The sequence below is a fragment of the Mustela lutreola genome, chromosome 14 (assembly GCF_030435805.1).
Source record: "Mustela lutreola isolate mMusLut2 chromosome 14, mMusLut2.pri, whole genome shotgun sequence".
Taxonomy (NCBI): Eukaryota; Metazoa; Chordata; class Mammalia; order Carnivora; family Mustelidae; genus Mustela; species Mustela lutreola.
In genome coordinates this window covers 49,677,206-49,696,257 of record NC_081303.1, presented here as the reverse complement: position 1 = coordinate 49,696,257, position 19,052 = coordinate 49,677,206, and the positions used below count along the sequence as shown (strand labels likewise).

At 57.9% G+C, this 19,052-nt stretch overlaps 1 protein-coding gene across 1 annotated transcript; it reads left to right on the top strand.

The window, feature by feature from the left end:
- The first annotated feature begins 691 nt into the window (after positions 1–691).
- Positions 692–18,568, top strand: ETNK2 (ethanolamine kinase 2). The gene is made up of 8 exons (XM_059144911.1): positions 692–1,185; positions 2,916–3,175; positions 6,093–6,215; positions 10,821–10,963; positions 11,527–11,610; positions 14,069–14,214; positions 15,630–15,703; positions 17,362–18,568. The coding sequence occupies exons 1-8, from the start codon at positions 928–930 to the stop codon at positions 17,432–17,434; spliced, it is 1,161 nt and encodes a 386-aa protein (XP_059000894.1). The 5' UTR covers positions 692–927; the 3' UTR covers positions 17,435–18,568.
- Positions 18,569–19,052: the final 484 nt, after the last annotated feature.

The following is a 19,052-nucleotide window of genomic DNA, read 5'->3' as shown; positions in this document are numbered from 1 at the left end:
CTGGATTCTGGGCAGCAATAATGATAGGGCCTTGTGGTTGAGAGGTTCCTGAAGAGGCCAAAGGAACAACTCGGAGAAACAGAAGAAGGCCCCTTCTCTGTAGGCACGTTTCTGGATGGGGCTGCGAGAGCTCTCCCACCCGGGCTGAAGACAAGCGATCTTAGTTCCCACTCGTACACACACCCTCCACATCCACCACCCAATGTCACCTCGCCACCTAATACATGCATTGGACGGGGGGTGGGAGGGTGGGTTAGGATTTGTCTGGGGAGCTCCCTGCAGAGAAGGGCCAAGGGCCTCTGAGATGCAGCGGGGGACTCCTTTTCAGCGGGGACCTGGGGCACAGGTGGGCGAGTCCAAGCCGACCTCTTGGTGGCAGCCAGATCTCCATCCACTAGGCTGGAACCGGGGCGCAGGAAGAGGCCTCCCCCGGCCCTGCCCCAGGCCGCCCAGGGAGAGCGGTCCGCGCCCATGCAAGGGGAAGGAGGCTGGCCATCGCGCGGGCTCAGAGGCGGGGGAGCGATCCCCGCGCTGCTGGTCCTGGGACCCGGGTGGGGGCGGGGCGGGGCGGGGCGCTCCCAGGCCCCGCCCCTGGCGTCACGGCCTCCCCGAGGGCGTCACCCCCGCCCCGAGCTCCAGGTAGCGGCGGCCGCTGAGTCCGCCGCGGCCCGCGGGCCGGGGCGGGGGCGGGGCGGGGCGGGGGCGTTCCCGGGCCCCCGCCCCGCGGCCCGCCGCCCGTGATGATGTCACAATCGCGGCGGGCCACGGCGTTCCCGGGACGGCTTCGGGCGCCGATCGGAGCGGGCAGCGGGCTCCTGAGTCATGGACTTCCCCTGGCCCCTCCTCTACCACTCCCACCGCCGCGCCAGGCCCCCCCGCAGGGGCTAGCGCTCGCGCGGCGGCTCCGAGGGGGTGGGGCTGCTGGGAATGGCTGTGCCCCCTTCGGCTCCTCTGCCGTGCTCGCCCTTTTACCTGCGGCGGCAGGCGCCGTGCCCGCAGTGCTCATGGGGCATGGAGGAGAAGGCGGCGGCCAGCGCGGGCTGCCGGGAGCCGCCAGGCGCCCCGAGGGCCGCCGCCGTCCCTTGCTTCGGCATATCCGTGGACCAGGACGACATCCTCCCGGGAGCCCTGCGCCTCATCCAGGAGCTGCGGCCGCATTGGAAGCCCGAGCAAGTTCGGACCAAGGTAGCCGAGGGGGCGCGGGGCCGCGCCGGGGCCCTGTCGGGGCTGGAGCGGGGATGCGTGAACGTCTGTCCGTGCATCCGTCCGGGTGGCGGTCCCAGGGGTGCGCTGCCGCTGTGCAGGGCAGGGTTGCAATGGTGGTTTGGGTGTGTATTTTGCTCCATCTGTTCTGGTCCCCAAGCAGAGCCAGGCTCCCACCTTCCTCGGCCACCCACCCCCTCCCCGGGTCCCCACATCCCCCTCCTCCCCGGGGCTCGTGGGCAGCCCGGAGATCCACCTGCCCACCGTCAGCATGCTGCGCGCGCGGGCCCCACCCCCTGTCGCCGCGCGCCGGTGTCCCCCGCCGCCCGAGGAGCGCGCGGCCGGCGCTGAAACCTGAGGAGGCAGGAACTTTTAAGGGAGCCCCCCACCTACACACACACACACACACACACATCCCTGCCTTCTCTGCCCCGTGGTGGGAGCAAAGTCTCCAGGCTCTGAGCCGGTCCCAAGAGCCACCGTGTGGAATTTCGGCTTAGCCCAGGGCCCCTGCGCCGGATGGAAACCCTCCCTGTCGCCCCAGGCTCAGGCTCTGCACCCCCACACAGGGGGGGCCTCCTCATCCCCAGCTGGGTACATTCTCCGGGACACAGATGTGGGTAGAGCCTTCCACTGAGGAGCCTCAGGCAGACCTCCCAGCTGATCTGCATCCTCTAAAGGGTCTTCACCTGCTCACCCTCCCACGCCAGCCCCTCTGGGAGCTGCTTGTGGAGGAAGAAGTCCGGAGCTGGGCACCTGCAGCTAGTTCTGGAGTGACAGGGGCTCCCTGCTCTGGGTCTTCAGGGTGGGGAGAGGCCAGGTTCCCCCACCCCAGTGCAGAGGCTGACAGACACCTCTTGGGGGACAGATGGGTGGGTAGCATTTTCGAAATAAAAGACACGCTTCAGTTGTAAGACCCACAAGGCATTGAGCAGGTCTGAGGTTAATTTCAGCACTGATGGAACATGCTACGTGCCAGTCCTTCCCCTCTCTGGGCCTCAGTTTCCCCACCTAGAATTGGTTCAGATGTCCTCTAAAGCCCCTACTGGCTCTGTCACACTGTGCCCCGTCAATTCCATGGTTCAGTCCTCCTTGTCACCGTACCCAGAAAGTCTAGTCTGTTTCCCCCAACCGCAGCCCATGTCCTCTTGTCTCTTCTGGTTTGGAACTCCGAGGCCCTAAGGAGCTCTGACCCCTAAAACCCTCGGCTGAGTTCCAGCCTCCGTAAACTCCGCACCGCCCTGGCTGGATGGGGTGTGGGGTGTAGCAAAGAGTCCTGGGCCGGGCAGAGGGTGAGAGGCAGCTGGGTCAGGATGTACTTGTCCTGGGCAACTCCCGATCCTCCCTGGCCACAATCTGGTCCATAGAGATTTCTTTCAGGGATGGAGGGGTAAGAAGCGAGGAGGGGGCTTCTCCCACCAAGGAGTGTGGAAATTCCTCTACTGCCAAATCCCATCTGCTAGAAGTGGACCCAGGAGACGTGAGGGTGCCTGGGCTGAGGTTTTCTTCTAGAACTCAGGCTCTCCCAAGCACTGAGGAGGGTAAAGCATTAGGAACAGTGCTGAGCTCCTGAAGGATGGCGGGGCAGTGTTCTGCATGGTTGTGCTGGGCATGCAAATGAGCACCCCTTGCTAGAGGTGGGGAAGCCATGGGCATGGGCCTGAACAGAGACCCTGCCCCACACGCCCTTGTGCTCCTCCTCCCCATGCCAGCGCTTCACTGATGGCATCACCAACAAGCTGGTGGCCTGCTACGTGGAGGAGGACATGCGGGACTGCGTGCTGGTCCGGGTGTACGGGGAGCGCACTGAGCTGCTGGTGGACCGGGAGAATGAGGTCAGGAACTTCCAGCTGCTGCGAGCACATGGCTGCGCCCCCAAACTCTACTGCACCTTCCAGAATGGGCTGTGCTATGAGTACATGAGGGGCATGGCCCTGGGACCCGAGCACATCCGGGAGCCCCGGCTCTTCAGGTGAGAAGGTAACCCGGGTTACCATTCATTTCCACGATTCCTCAAGCCTTGGCCAACTTCCTTGGCATAGAGTGGAGTCTGTGAATGAGTCATAAGGTCTGTGAACTTCCTGAAATTGCATGAAAATGTGTGTTTGTGTGTGCACACGCGTGGCTCTGCAGAGAGGGGCCGTCGGTCTGTATGGATTTTCAGTGGCATCCGCTGGAAAGGTGATCTGCTTCTTAGGCAAGTGAGAATTTGGTGAACCTGGGACCAAAGGATCTGCTTTCCCTAAATGCAGCAGGGCTCTGCTTCCTGGCTTCATGTCTCCGCCCTTTGCCCATCCCACGTCTGACCTGGAAACATCTTGAAACCTTGGAAATGAAATCTGAGCCAAATCCGCAGAGCGCCCAGGATTTCCTGCCCCTCCCCTCCTGCCAGGAGCTCAGGCATGCTAGGAGAATGGGCCCTATCCAGGGGGAGCCTGGGTTTAGCAGCCCAGAGAGACACCAGCCCTCCCCCAGTCTGAGCTCCGTCCAGGTTCCCCGACAAAGTGGAAGCCCAGGTTTGGGAAGCTGCCAAGGCTTCCTTCCCGAGGCTCACCAGAACCCATGATCCCCTGGGAGCCCCTCCCAATGCCTGGATGTGTAGCACCCAGGAAGCTGACTTTACCTTTAAGCACCGTGGTTGCCTCTGTGAGGTCTGGAAGGGGGAGAACTAAAGAGGAGCCCTTAGTGCCTTTTCTCTCCTCTAACCATTGTGGGTATGGAGGTCAGGCCCTCCCTCCCATGCTACCGCTGCATGCGGAGCCCTCTGGCCAAGTGAGGTCCCCAGGCAGGCTGAGGTTGACTTCTGATCCTGGGGGCAGCCTGGGATCCTCGGGTTCAGTCCCATCCCTGCCAAGGAGAAGGCACTTTCCAGATAACCCAGGTGAAACAGTAAAAGGTCATCTAGGGAGCAGACCAAGAAGTTTGTGCTTCCTCACCTGCTACCTAGTTAACCCCAAGTAAGTGCACCTGGCCCTATTTGTGGAGACAGATGGGCCCCCCCAGGGACTTAGAAGGGACTTTGAGATGCCTTTGCTCTAGTGCTCCCTCTGCAGCTGGTCAGGCTCTGGGGTATTTATGTCATATGTCGAGTTGTAGGTCATATCTGTGTGTGTGTGTGTGTGTGTGTGTGTGTCTTTGTCTGGAGTTAGGGGGACGTACAAACCTGTCCAGTGGTCTTCTCTGGCTCCTGCTGAGTGTCCTGCCTGGAAGCAGACGGTCAGAGCAGGGTGGGGGCCCGGGGAACCGTGGGTTGGCTTCTCCCACGCCACGCTGCTGGCGCTCCTTCAGTCTTGTGTAAATAAGCTCGTAGACTGGCACGTTGTCCCTGGGTCTCTCGCAGTGTCCGGCCACCTCTGGGAAGGTGGTGCCGTTCCTCGTGCTCTCGTGGGAACAGTTACCATCAGGAAGATTGAAGATGGATGTAGGTTCGATAGCAACTTCACACTTGGGGGAGAGCCAGAAGCTGGGGTAGGTGTAGGAAGTAGGCTCTTCCCTGATGATTTTCCAAGGAGAGCCCGTTATCTTTCTCAGGGGAAGGTGATCTCTGAGGAAAAGGCGAGGAGGAGGCCTTGGGGAGCCACGGCCTCATGTTCTCCTGAACCCCACCTCCCAACCTCTACGAGGCTTTGCAGCACAGAAATGCTGAGTGTTGAGGTTACTTCCATTGCTTTTTCAGACAACAGCCCTATTGATATTCAAGGAAACGCTCTGTTCATGCTCTAGTCGGAATCTTCCTTCTGGAAGGAAAGGCCTGGGTCTCAGGTCTCTTTCCCTGCCTCGCCTGAAACCCCAGCGGGCTCCCTCCTGCCCCCGGGGCCTCTAGCCTCTGAAAGCACAGCCTTCTATGCTCACCCTCCTGCCACGCCTCCTGCCCCCTCCGCCCTTCGGGAGGTGGGAGCCTGGGGGGCTTCTGGAGGAGACCTTAGCCTGCCCTGCTATCCTGTTAGGTGACAGCCTGCCCCTTCCCAGGACCTGGCAAGGGGAGGGGTGTCCCTGGAACAGCTCAGTAACAAGGTTTCAAACAGCCAATGCCTTTGTTGTCTTTCCTAGTGATTATTATTCGAGCAACAGGCAGAGGCGAAGGAAGCTTGAATGTTGGAGGCTTGGCAGCCGGGTTGGGGGTGGGGCTCCAGAAGGGAGAGCTGGCAGAGGACTGGGGGAGCCCAGCTGGGACACAGGGCCTCAGATGCTGGGGTCCTTATCAAGGCCCCCCCTCTCTGACCGGTCAGCCCTCCATCCGCCCCCGCCCTCTCCCAGCCCCCTTCCCCACCGCCCCCTCCTTCTCTCCCGGGACCTTGGATAATGTCCACAGGAGAACTTGAAAATAGAACGCTGGTTTGTTTTGCGTCCTTGGCACCCGGCCGCCAGCATCAACTCCCTGCCGCTGAGGAAAGGGCTGCCCTGGGCCGGCCTGCTTCCCTCCCCACCTTGGCCTGGCTGATAAGAGGCAGGCATTTCTTCCCAGCCAGGCATCACCACCCCCCTCATTCCCCCCCGCTGTGGGCATGGATCAGAGTCCCCCGAGGGAGGCGGGCCACTGCCCCCATCCCTAGGTGATCCTTCTGTCCTCACGGGTTGCTGTGGGTACACGACCTTGGGGTGGGGCAGGGTCACTGACCTGTGGCCAGCGGCCCGCAGCTTTGCCTTCCTGCTCCCTGAAGCAGCTCCAGCCCTAACTTCTGGAAAAGTTGCTGCTAGACTAAAAGGCCTGATGTCATTTTCAGACCCTCCTCCCGCAGGAACGAGAGTCCCTCAGAGAGCTGTCCCACACCCAGCCCTCTGGCTGGTCCCAGTCGTCCCCCTATTCGAGCCCCTTCTGGTCAGGAGGGGCTGAGCTGGGATGGGCCTGCCCCCACGCTGATCCTCTCCCCTTCCTGTTTTCTGTGTAGGCTAATCGCCCTAGAAATGGCAAAGATTCACACCATCCACGCCAACGGCAGCCTGCCCAAGCCCACCCTCTGGCACAAGATGCACAATTATTTCACCCTTGTGAAGAACGAGATCAACCCCAGGTACAGAGATCTGGGAGGGTTCAAGGCTGCCCCTGTGTCTGCTGCCTTCATGGGATCCCTCTACCCCTCACTCTTCAGGCTCCATCCCACCCCCAGCCCCTGGAGGCTGAGGGGCTTAGGTCCTGACTGCTGAGTCTGTGTCTCCAAGCAGAGCTGGGCTGATAGACTAAATCTCAGGATCTTGGGTCCACAGCTTTACGCCTGTGTGCTTGTGTCTCATTGAGTCTCTGGTTGTAGTAGAGATGAGGTTTGGGGACTGTGCCTCTCCCTTTCCTTAAAGGAGACTGAAGCTCAGAGACTAGCCTTGACTCAGGATGTGGGGCTCATTGGGGGGGCAGGGATCTGTTTCCTAGCCCAGAGCCCTTTCTACCTAAGCTGCTTTCTGAGCAACCAGAAGGGAGAGCCTGGCCCCTGAGAATGGGGTGAGGCCGAGTTCACAGTCAAAACTCAGCTTGTCAGTTGACAAGCCCTTGAGACATCAAGACTCTTGCTACTTGCCTGGACGCCTCTTGTCCCCACATGCCCCTGGGAACCCTGCTTCTCACCTTGTTCACACTGACAGCTTACCATTTCCTCACTGCCCTTTCCAAGGATCGGTACTCCACCCATCCCGACTGTGCCTTTCCCCAGGGAAGACGGGGCTCCCAGACAGCGGGCTCTCCAGCCGGCAACCTGAAAGTCCTTCTAGCCTTTGGCTGCCTGGCTGTCCCCAGCTTGAGTGCTGGAGGAGGCATGGAGAGTTGAGAGAAGAATGTGTCACCCCTGCAGGGAAAGGCAGTAGTGAGTCTCTGATCCCTCCAGGTACCCTGCTGGGTTGAACATCTCCCTTGTTCCAAAGGTTCATGGGAGACGGGGTATCTCCTTCTCTCCTCCAAGATGACAAGACAATAATTAACTCTATCCCAATCATGTGTCTCTATCACACACACGCACGCACACACACGTGACTTTATCTGGATCCTTGCACTTAATGATTATCAAGCCGGTCTTTTGGACTATTTGTCCAGGATGGCCCACATTCAGACCTTCGATGCCAAATGTTATCTCTGGGACAAGGACTGCCTATCCCCTAGGGCTAAAAACAGCACATGGAGAGCAGGACCCTGGGGTGTCTGAGTCAACAGGGCCCTTCAATCGTGCAGCCCACCACTTTCATTTGATAGATGGACGAACTGAGGTCCAGAGAGGGGATGGGTCTTGCCCAAGGTCAGTGGCAGCTCCAGGCCTAGACTTCTGTACTATTTCCATGTAACCTTCAGGGGTGACCTCGTTGGGAGTGGAGTGGTCCTTGAAGAACTGACCACCTTTGCTCTTGTCATACCTTTGACCTTGGCAAATTGAGCTGTTTAACTTCTCAGAGCCTCTTTAAGGGACAGTGTGTGTCGTAAATGACCTAAGCTGCCCCAAGTGGGGCAGTGGTGAGCAGTCACCGGGACGAGATGCAACTCGCGAGCTCGAGTTACAGTTTAATACTCCTGATTTAGTCAATCCTGCATTTCACAAACATCAACATTTTTCACAATGAAAAATATGGACATGACATTGGTCCTGCCCTCAAGGAGCTTAGGAACCATCTGGGTAAACAGGACCTGCCTTTGCACAGTGACCAAAGAAGGCATGTAGGGTGGGAGAACCAGGGCTGGTCTTCCTGGCAGAGGCAGGAGGGGCAGAGCTGGGAAGTGAGGCCGCTCGGGCTGGCAGAGACGGTGTGAACTCACTTGGCTCATGGGTGGCAAGTGGATGAGGGTGGCTGGAATGGGCCTTCTGGAGAGATTGGGAAGGGCTGTGGGTGGTGGGGCGGAATGAGACGGGGAGGACCCTTTGAAGCCAGGTTAGGGAGCCAACATTTTGTTTAGCAGACAGTGGGAAGTCACTGCAGGGGCCTCTGTGCCAGGCAGGGACCATGACTGTGGTTTAGGACAAAGGCTCTCTGGTGTTGTAAGGGACAGAGTCGGGCGGGATTTGGGGAAGTGGGGGTAGGGATTGGAGATAGGGCGACCCACTCAGGAAGAATGAGCAAGATCCCTGGGCAGCATCATGGTGATGTGGGGGGGAGAGTGGGGTGGAGAGTGGCAGGTGTATTAGGGACCCTGTGGGAATAGATTTGGTGGCCTTGGTGTTTGGTTGGGCATAGAGGGTGGGGGTGGTCCCTGCTCTGGGGGACCAGGAGGAGACGCAGATGGGTTGTGTGGTATCAGGGCAAAGGTGATACGCCAGGAAGCTGGGACACTTGTCTGCTGTGGGAGAAGGTACTTCCGTCCGCCCATATCCGGAGAGCTGGGGGACATTTGGCAGGCAGCAGTGTTTTGTTTTGTTTTGTTTTTTTCTTTTTGTTTCTTTCTTTTTTTTTTTTTTAAAGATTTTATTTATCTATTTGAGAGAGAAAGAGCATGAGTGGGGAGGAGGGTCAGAAGGAGAGGGAGAAGCAGATTCTCCACTGAGCAGGGAGCTCAGCATGGGGCTCCATCCCAGGACCCTGGGATCACGACCCTGGGATAACTAACTGAGCCCCAAGCAGCAGTGTTTTCATCAGGAACCCCCAGGCTTCCCTGGGATGGGGTGCGGGGACCCTGCACCCTCATCCTGCTGCCTCTGAGGGACCAGGGACTAGGAGCAGCAGGCTGCCTGGGGTGTGACAGTTTCTGTGACGCGGTGGCGGTTACTATTTTGCCAACCCCACAGCCTTGAGAAAGTCTAGTGGTGTCAGGGCTGAGGTAGCAAAGCTGGCGGGCTTTCAAGTGGCCCGGGGTGGGAAGCGGGGCAGCAGAGGGAGGCTGCTCAGGGAGATAGAAGCCCTGGATGGCTCCTCTAGTAACCATCTGCGTGGCCTTGGGGTTGGGTAAGGTGGGGTCAGGCGGCGGTCAGGGCCTGGGCAGCATGTATCTTAGATGTCAAAGACGTGGTTTTCAGGCTGAGACCTGGGCAAACCAAAGGAGGCCTCCTAATTCTTATCTTTAGATGGTCTTGGAGCAAGAAAAAAAAAAATCTTGAAGTATATTGTCTTAAGGAGAGCCAAGACTGAAATGCGTTTATGTAGACCGGGCATCCCAGATAAACTCCAGTGAGGATAAAGGAAGGCCTCCCCTGATCCTCCCCGGCAGGCTCCCCCCGAGCCCAGAGCGGCCTGTGCAGAGCCTCTGAGGGGCACCGGGACCCTCACCATTAGGAGGTCTGGCTTGATTTTGCATCCGTGAATAGGCTGAGGACTGCCTCCCTTAGGTGAGGGGGAAGAGGGTTCAGCTGTGCAAGAAACATCTGGAAGCTGGAAGGACTCTGCTCTTCCTTGAGCCTCCATTTCCTTGACAACTTGGACGAGAGGCCTCAGATCCTCTTCAGCTTTGACGGGTCTCAAAGCCTGGGAGGGAGCCTGCCGCTTAGCCTTTCCCGGGGGGACAGGGGGACGCCTTAGTCGCTGAATGCTCTTTGCCACATTTTGGCCTCCGGGCCGTGTGTTGGGGGGACGGGGCATCCTTTGGGAGGGTGGGGAGGACGGACGGATGTCCCACTCATCCTCCCGCACATACTCGGGCTGCCCCGGGTAAGAGAGCAAACAGGAGCTACATGGAGACAGAACAGGAGATAAAACCCCAGCCAACTCCCCTCCACCCACTGGTGGTTCTGGATTTTAAGGGCTGTGCTAAATGTTTGGCTTTTCAGTGTACACAGACCTGTGTGCTTCCTGGGGACCAAAGTTCAGAGCGTCCCAGAACAGTGTGCTCTCAACAGCCTCCCCATGACCTCTGCTCCCGGCACCAAGGGACCCATTCATTCATTCATTCATTCGTTCCTCAACACAGGTTTCTTTCAGCAGCGAGACCTTAGGTACCACGAGAAGGGGTAGGGCAGAAAGAGTGGTGGCCTCTGTCATCTGTGCTCCTGCATGCAAGTTGCGCACGTAGGCGTGGTCTGGGACAAGGACACACATGCTCCTAGTTCAGGGTGCAGGGGACAAGTCACTGGGGAGCTACAGAGCAAGTGCTCGACTGAAAGCCCTTAATATTCCTTTGGTCTTGGAGGAGTGAGCCCAAGAAGCAGTTTATTTGCTTCCTTCAGTGGTCCTGAGTGGCCTCTCTGGGAATGAGAAGTTAGCCTTTATGAGCTCCCTGGGCCTTCCCTCCTGCGACACCAGCTCCTGGAGGAGGAGGGGGACGGATCAGGAGTGTCTGTGCTCTCCAGCCCCTCCGCAGGGCACTGTGAGGCCTCCCCAGTCTTGTTTTAGAGAGCAGACCTCTGCGCTCGTTCTCGTGTGGAACAACTGAGTGCAGACACGCATTGTCCCCTCCTGTCCTCCTGTGCCTCCTAACTTACCTTCCCCGCCCTCTCACGAAGTGGCAGGGACACTGTTGGATCAGGGACAGACGTGCTTTGCAAAAGGCTCTTACACCGTGTTTTAATAAGCTGCTTAGAGTAACTGCAGGAAGTCAGGAGATCAGGACGTCTTAGCGTCAGACGACAAAAGTGAGGGTCTAAAGGGCGGCCCATTTGGCCAGGGGTCCCCTGCAGGAACAGGTAGCGATGGGGCCAGCACTCAGGACTCCGGAGGCCCAGCGCCTATCTTGCTGTCGGCCCTCCCCCTCACCGGCCTCCTTTCTTGCCGCCGCCCAGCCTTTCCGTAGATGTCCCCAAGGTGGAGGTATTGGAGCAGGAGCTGTCCTGGCTGAAGGAACACCTGTCGCAGCTGGACTCCCCGGTGGTGTTCTGTCACAATGACCTGCTTTGCAAGAACATCATCTACGACAGCACCCAAGGTATGCCTTCCCTGGCTCTGGCTGGGCCACAGCTGGGCGGTACCCTGGCGATCGGCGGCCTTCCGGCTGCCCTTGCTCAGACCGGCCCTGGGATGAGCAAAAGGCAGCCTTCCTGTTTAGGTCTCAAGTTGACTTAAGAAAAGGGAGAAGGAAATAAATTTCCACTTGGAAAAAATCTATGCTGTGGTCTGTGGAGGTCCTCCGTGTGAGGCTACCTGAGCCATTCCCCCTGCTGCAATATTCTGGGTTTCTGAGGACGTCTGGGGTGGCCTGGGCCCTCCTAGGGACAGAACCTTTCTGTGTGCCCCATGAGAGCTCCACCCCCGGGGAGCCCTGACCTTTACCTCTGGTCCTCAGCCACGTGGAGGACAGATGTCTTGAGTACCCACCTGTGTGCGGACAGCTCAGGGGCAGGGGGACAAAGGAACAGCTTCGAGGGCACCCCCAGGGAGGGTGGGTTGGGCTGGGTTGCTGCCACAGGGGCATTCCGGTCTGTGGGGACTTGACGGGCTCCGTCTCCCTCTCCCGGGACCCACCCTCATGGCCGCTGTCTTCCCTCACAGGCCACGTACGGTTCATTGACTATGAGTACGCCGGTTACAACTACCAAGCTTTTGACATTGGCAACCATTTCAACGAGTTTGCAGGTGAGAAGGGTATTGTTTGTCTCAGTCCAAGATACTTTCCTCGTGATGGAGGGCCAGGTCCGGGGTGAGGATGGGGGCGGGGCTCTGCCCTCCCTGGGGGGGAGGCGTGACAGCCCATCCTCCAAAATCTCACAGCTCAGGGAGGGGAGGCACAGCCTGCCTTGAGGGGGCTCCAAGGCTCATGGGTGAGGCCAGACCCGCACACAGAGCAGACCCCCGCCAGCCCATCGGGCAGTTGGGTACTCATGAGGACAGTGTCCTCTCCCTAGGATCCTGGGCTTGGCATGAGAGTTAGAAAAAGACCCCTGAGGGCCTGGCTGGCTCAGTCAGCGGAACATGTGGCTCTTGATCTTGGGGTTATGAGTTCAAGCCCCACATCGGTGATTACTTTAGAAAAGTAAAAAAATATTAAGAAAAAGCCCCCTTTCCTCTACCCCTGGTAGATGGGCCAGGCACAGCCTCTGCCTGTCCCTTTGCTCAGGCTGCCTTCTGCCCAGCACTGCCTGCATGATCATAAGGATCCTGCCTGCAGAGAAGGAGCAGAACAAGCTGGTGCCCTGAGGAGAATCTAGGTGGAACTCATTAAAAGCATATACTCTGCAACTTTACTGTCCATGTTCATACCCTGGCTTTGAGGCTTACTAGCTGTGTGACCCTGAGGCTGGTTACTTACCTTCTCTGGGCCTCTGGAAAGTGGAGGTATTAACTGTACCTACTTCTCATCAGCGTGAGCTCCACACACAAGAGGAGCACATGCTAAGCCTCCTACTGGTGTTCACTGGTACTAGGCAGGGTAGCTAGCTTTCTGGTAGCTAAGGAGGCCGGCACCGGAACGGATGCAATTGGATGAGAGGTGTCTGGCTGTGCTGGCCAGTTGAGGAAAGGCCCAGGCTGTACAATAGCAGCATTTGTGTGAAAGAAGCTGGGCAGGTTTTTCCAGCTTGAGAGCTTCATTGTTAAAGGATCTGATGGGACCAGAGAGGCGACTCGGGGATGGAGTTGGACACTGGGGCTGGAGCGACAATCGGGTAGTGTGGGGTGCTCAGGGGAATGGGGCCAGCCCCTGGGGCGCAGGACAGGTAAGGCACACCCAGGCCAGCTGTCAAGCCACCGCGTACCTGGTCCAGCCTTGGCCGTTCCCCAGCCTAAGCCTGCCCAATTGTGTCCCTTTGAGAAGCCCAGGTGACGGGGTCTGTCAAGCACTCATTGTACCTGAGAGTGTGACTTCCCAGGATGGCCACCAGCGGCATCTAAGAACCTACGGGACAGTGGGGCCTCAGCTGGGCAGGGCCCTGGGCCTGTGGGCGCTCTGCTGCCAGACCTGCTGGCCTTTCCAGAAGGGATCATTCTGAAGCATCTTAAGCCTTCCTGCCCCACATGGAGCAAGATCCAGCTGGAATTTCTCCCAAGGGGCAGATTGCGTTGTGCTCTCAGGTTATGAAGGAAGGAGGAAGGCAGGGAAGGAGACTGGGAGCTGGGGAAGGAACACTCCTGGGTTCTTGGGAGCAGGAAGACCCAGTCCTGGGAGGCAGAAGGTGAGCATTCCATCCCTAACCTCCCCTCTCCCTGGCTGCCTGGGAGCAGCTTCTACTCTGGGGGTTTCTACACCTGCACCAGAGGATTCTTTCTCAGCCATCCTCTTGGGACCCCAGGAGATGGAGTGTGTTTCTCCAGGAGTGAGGGGAGCTTGGGAAGGACAGGGAGGAAAAGAGAGGAAGAAACCATGGGCAGGGTGGCCCTGCTCCTGTCTTAAGTGAACTGCAGCTCTCCGTCCCAGCTCGAAGGCCAGGCTCTGCCACCGGGTCAGGGATGTGGCTGGGGTGCGTTGGGCGGGCAGCAGCTCGAGGACTCGAGGGCAGGACCGGAAGGAATGGAAGCCGCCTGGTCCAGGGTTCCAAGCCTGGCTGCATTTCTGAGTTATCTGGAGATTTGGACACGGGGCTAGAGGTGCCTGGGAACTTCTTACCAAGCTCCCTGGGTGATATTTTGAAGGAGCCAGCTCAACACTGGTCCAGGAGGCAGTCAGAGACCCACACTTCCAGATGGGAGACCCTGGCCCGTGGGCGCAAAGGCCTTGTGCGGGGCTCACTGGTCTGCATCCCACCAAAGAGGCGGCCTTGGGTGGGGTGCTGTGGCCGAGCACCTCCTGTGGGCCGTAGTTGCTGTGAGAGGCACAGGGGTATAGCAATGCTGTCTTAGGGGTCCCTGTCACACCCAAAACTGTGCCTCGCCCTGCAACCGGTCTGCCTCAGCTTTCCTCCATCCCATGGAAAGCAGCACCCCTGGCTCCCCACACTGGATAAGTTCGGTGGTCGAGAGGCTGTATTCCTAGGCACAGCCCCACAGGATGTACACAAAGGTTTCTAGGGGAGCAGGGGATACCGGTGAGCTGGAGGAGTCCCCCCGCCCCAGGTGGGCCCGCCTCTCAGGCACTGCCTCATGGCCACTTCCCCCTCAGGTGTGAACGAGGTGGATTACTGCCGCTACCCCGGCCGGGAGACCCAGCTACAATGGCTGCACTACTACCTACAGGCACAAAAGGGCATGGCTGTGACCCCCAGGGAGGTGGAGAGACTCTATGTGCAAGTCAACAAGTTCGCCTTGGTAAGTGCCTTCGCAGGGGTGGTGGTGGGGGGGGGGGCACCCCCAGCTCCTCCAACAGCCCAGGGCAAAGGAAGCAGAGGTCAGGGTAAGAAGTGAGGTCCTGAGGCCCCAGCCCCTGCTCCTGAGTCCCCACCCTGGAAGTGAGGTCTGGGAAGAGCCCTCTTGGGCATGTCCAGAATTCGGAGGTGCCTTCTTGCCTGCAATCCCCTATCCAAGTCTCTCTTTCCTAGGGAAAGACTTTCAAAAAAGAGCCCAGCTTCCTGTTTCAGCAGTTCTCTCCTTTGGACCAGTAATTCTCTCTAGTGTCTAACTTGAGCCTTTCATGCTGCCGTTAAATGCATCTCATTTTTTTTAAGCCGTTGGAGGAGATAAAGCATGTTCGTTCCAATCCTCCTTGTTAACGACCGCCACTGACTCAACTGCATATAAGTTTCTCCCATCACGCTCTTCCTGCTCAAATTACCGAGCTGTCAGTTCTCGATTTGGAGTGTCATTCATCCAGGGTACCTGGTTCATGGCCGGACTCCTCCAGTGTGTGCCCAGGGGATTGCTAACTAGTCTTATTAACGTCAGCCTCGCAGAAGCAGGAGGACAGGTCCACTGCCCTGAATTTCACAATACAGCGTGGAGCTCACGTAGAATCTTTACTTACCTGTCATTTTGGATTACCGCTCCTGTTTTCCTCATTGGCACAGACCTGATTTCCCATCAGGTTCTTCTTCTTAACTGTTGCACTTAGGCCTCTTGCTAAATGTTTTCACATCATTACTGATGCTTTGCTAGCTAATTGGTCTATATGCCCCTTGAAGTCCTGAAAAGTGGAGGTAGGTGCTATGCAGCCAAGCCCCGACTGAGCAGGATGTGGGGTGGGGTAGGGGGCCCTGGCTCGGGCTAGTCATGATGTCACCACTGTTTGCTCAGGGACAGCTGGGAGCAGGCTCTGGCTTCTTGAGCCTGGGGTGGTCTGGTCCTGAGGGCTCCTCTGGTCAAGGCGGGAAGCAGTTGAAGGCTTAGAGCCCAGACTCAGGGCCTTGTGCTATCACACCCACACTCCTTTCCCAACCCAGCCCACATCTAGACAGAAGAGGGAAAGGGGCTGGCGGACGTCAGTTAAGGGGGTCCCCCTGATGGGACTGGGCCTGTGCTCTGGGGGAGGGGTTCATCTCATCCTGGTGCCTTGGCCCTGAAGGACCCAGGAGACTCCCCTGGGCAGGGGAGATGCCAGGAATGAAGCTATGCTTAGCATTAGAAGCTCCATCCGGCGGACCCCTACCTGGGGCAGGTAGAGCTCTGCCTTTTTCTCAAGGGAGTGAAGCCTCCAAATGCTGACCAGTGACTTGACCAGCGCCTGGCTCTATGGGGTTCCTGACAGGCAGGCGTGGTTGCCTTGCTGACTTACTCTGGTCCCTTTCCAGGCATCTCACTTCTTCTGGGCACTCTGGGCCCTCATCCAGAACCAGTTCTCCACCATCGACTTTGACTTCCTCAGGTGAGTACAGAGGGCGAGTTGGGGCAATGGGGAGTGGGAGAAAGGAGTAGCTCGAGCCAAGGGTGTGGGGGCAAAGACAGTCCAGAGACAATACCCAAAGTCCCTTCTTCTGCTCTGCTAACTTGTCCCCAATCCAGTCACCCCATATCCAGTGGGGTCACCACTCTAGGGGAAACACCTGAGCCCAGCGCACCACGCTGAAAGTAGTCAGAAGTTCTCGCACCTTCCCATCACGCCTCATAGCAGATTCACTTTCCCTCCTACATCTTAACGACTTTCCCTCCTACATCTTAACGACCTAGTTCACTGCACCCCGTTCTGCAGCCACTGTTCTTAGCCACAGAGCCTGGTGGTGAAAGGAAGTGTTCATTATATGGCAGAGGGAGCAGAGTTCTTCCAGAGTGCAGAAGTGACTCTCTGAGGCCACTGGGGCGGTTTTAACGCTTACCGCCGGGGGTATCAGGCTCAGCTCCTCCCAGTGAGGTACTAGGGCCGACCTGGGGTCCGTATTGGAGTACTGACTCCTGGCTCCATCATCTCAGATACACATGGCCTCAAGGACCAGGAATCGTGTGGTCTAGCCTTTCTCCATTCTGGTCTGGTCTTGTTGCCCTGCCCGCCCCTAACTCACCCACCCTCAGCTGGGAAGGAGACACTACCCCGACTTCACAGTGTTCACAGTGACTGGTGAAAAGGCCAAAGACACAGCTGAGATCTCCCCCTCACACTTAGGATGGCTGTTTATCAAAGAAACAGAAACCCAGCATTGGGAAGGATGCAGAAAATCGGAACCCCTGGCCACTGCTGGCAGGAACATAAAAGGGCACAGCTGCTGGGGACAACAATACCGAGCTCCCTCAAAAATTTAAAAATAGAATGCCTGGGCCATCCAGCATTCTCACCGCTGGGTGCGCAGCCAGAGTCGAAAGCAGGGGGTCAGAGAGAGATGTGCGAACCCGTGTCGGTAGCCTTATTCACAAGAGCCCAGAGGCGGGAGCAACCCCATGTCCATGACGGCTGACTAAGGACATAAAGGTGGTCTCCACACACAGGGGAGTATTACTTAGCCTTTTAAAGAGAGAAAACCAGGTCACATGCTAGAACGTAGGACCTCTGAGGACCTGCTAAGCGAAAGCCAGTCACAAACAGACCATCACTGTAGGATTCCACTTACGTAACTGAGTTAGTCAAGTTCACAGAACCAGAGCAGAGGGGCACCTGGTTGGCTTGGTCAGTACAGCATGACTCTTGACCTCGGGGTTAGGAGTGAGCCCCACATGTGGTGTGGTTACTTAATTTTTAAAATAAAACTAGAGTGGCTTTTGCCAAGCGCTGGGGGGCAGGGGGGGGGGATGGATATAAGTTGCTGTTTAATGGGTGTAGAGTTTCAGTTTTGCCAACTGAAAAAAAAGTCCTGGAGGGCTGTTTATAAAGATGTAAGTGTACTTTACACTGCTTAACTGGGGGGGGGGGGGGGGTGTGGGCATTTAGGGAAGGGTTGCTCCAGTCTAAGAAAAATAAATAGTTGAAAGAAAAAAAAAAAAAATTCCCCTGCCCCTGGGGGTGGAGCTGGTGAGAATTGCTCAGGGTATGAGTTCCCCCAGTTCCCCCACCTGGCCGGCCTTCTCAGCCGGGCTCCCCTGCTCTCCCTCCCGCAGGTACGCAGTGATCCGGTTCCATCAGTACTTCAAGGTGAAGCCTCAAGTGTCAGCCTTGGAGATGCCAAAGTGACCAGCTTCCCCATCTCTCCCTTACCCACCTGCCCGGCCAGACCCGTTCTCCGGGGCTCAGTCCTGCTCTGGGGTCCGCCCCCTTGGACAAGGTGGGAGAGGGGACAGGTGGGTGTCCACGGAGAAGGCCCCACCCCTGCTGCCAGCCCCCGCCCTCACCCCATGGATATTGCTGGAGCCCACGTTCTTTTGTTTGGAGGGGCTGATAGGACCCAGCTCTGGGGGTCCCCTTCACCATGCCAGATTTGGGGGTGGGGAAGTGCCTGCAGTCAGCCAGGGCCTGGACCACAACCACCCCTGGGAAGTCCGGTATTCCTGGCCTCAGGCCACGCTGGAATCGGGGCTGCCTTAGATGTGTCTTCGACCTTCCTGGCTTGGGGAAAGGGGGAGGTGGGAGGGCTCCTTTCTACCTCCAGTGCCCTGAGCCTCCAGCCCATCTCCCCCTGCACGCCCCACGTGGGAGGTGCTGATGAGCCCAAACCAGCATCATGCCAACTCTGACAGATGGATGTATATATCTGGGGGGAATGATCTAGAACTAGGGTTAACGGCTCCCCTAAAGCCGCCGCCTCCGAGATCCCCTTCCTTTCTCCAAGCCAGATCCAATCAAACCACCCCTTCCCACTCCTCTGCCCCAGGACCTGTGTTCCCCCTCCCCTCCCCTTTTGGCTCTGTGCTTGTGTTCTGTCCCTCTGCCACCTGCTGGGAGGGAAGGCAAGGGAGTGGTGCCCTCCTGGGCCTCCAGAGCCCAGCTCTGCTTTGTGCTTGGCCAGAGTAGGGTGGCCACCATGGCCAGCAGCTTCCCACCTTGTTCCCTTCCCTGCCCCCCAGGCCCTTGCTTCCAAGGATTTATCTCTCCCTCTTCACCTTTTGTCCTGAAGTTGGCCCAAAGACTTCCCGCTAGGAAATGAGTAGTGGGAGTCAAGGGGGCGGGGCTAGGGACTTTGGGGTTCGCCAGGCGGCCAAGAGCCTGGGTGGGATGGGTCGTGAAGGTGCGGAGCTGCCGGTCCTGGTCCCCGACTCTCTCGATGGCCTCCACCTCCTCTCTGCCCTCACAGCCTCCAGGCTCTGGCCTAGAAAAGTGATTCATTTGTAAATTATCATGGTTTTCTGCATTAAAATGGCCATTTCTGGACCACTCTGTGTCTGAGTGCCTATGGTGAGGATTTGACTTTGACATAGAGGGTATAATGGACTAGTTCTCCCACAGTGGGGGGTAGGGGTGGCTGCACCCCTCTTCAGGGTTCCCTGGGGCTGCCCCCTTCCTCCCCTACCCTCTGAGCACCTGGCTCATGAGGCCTGTGCTCCTGGTCCGGGGTAGGCCTGGGCACAGCTAGTGCTGTCACTCTTCTGCCTCTGACCGTCCTGCTAGAATTGGGGCTCCGCCAGGTGGTAGGTAACCAGACAAGAGACCCAGTGGGGAGGGTACTCAGGATTTCTTACTGCCCCCCGGCCTAGCTCCTAGCTGTTGAGGGGGAGGGGGTGCTGTTCTGCTGCAGGGAAGGCAAGGATGATTTCTGGAACGAATCTGTTACTTTCTCAGAAGGCCGGAGGGAAGGGAGACCAGAAGCTGAAAGCAGAGCCAGGGTACCCCCGTCGGCAGCCTGGGCTGCTACCGC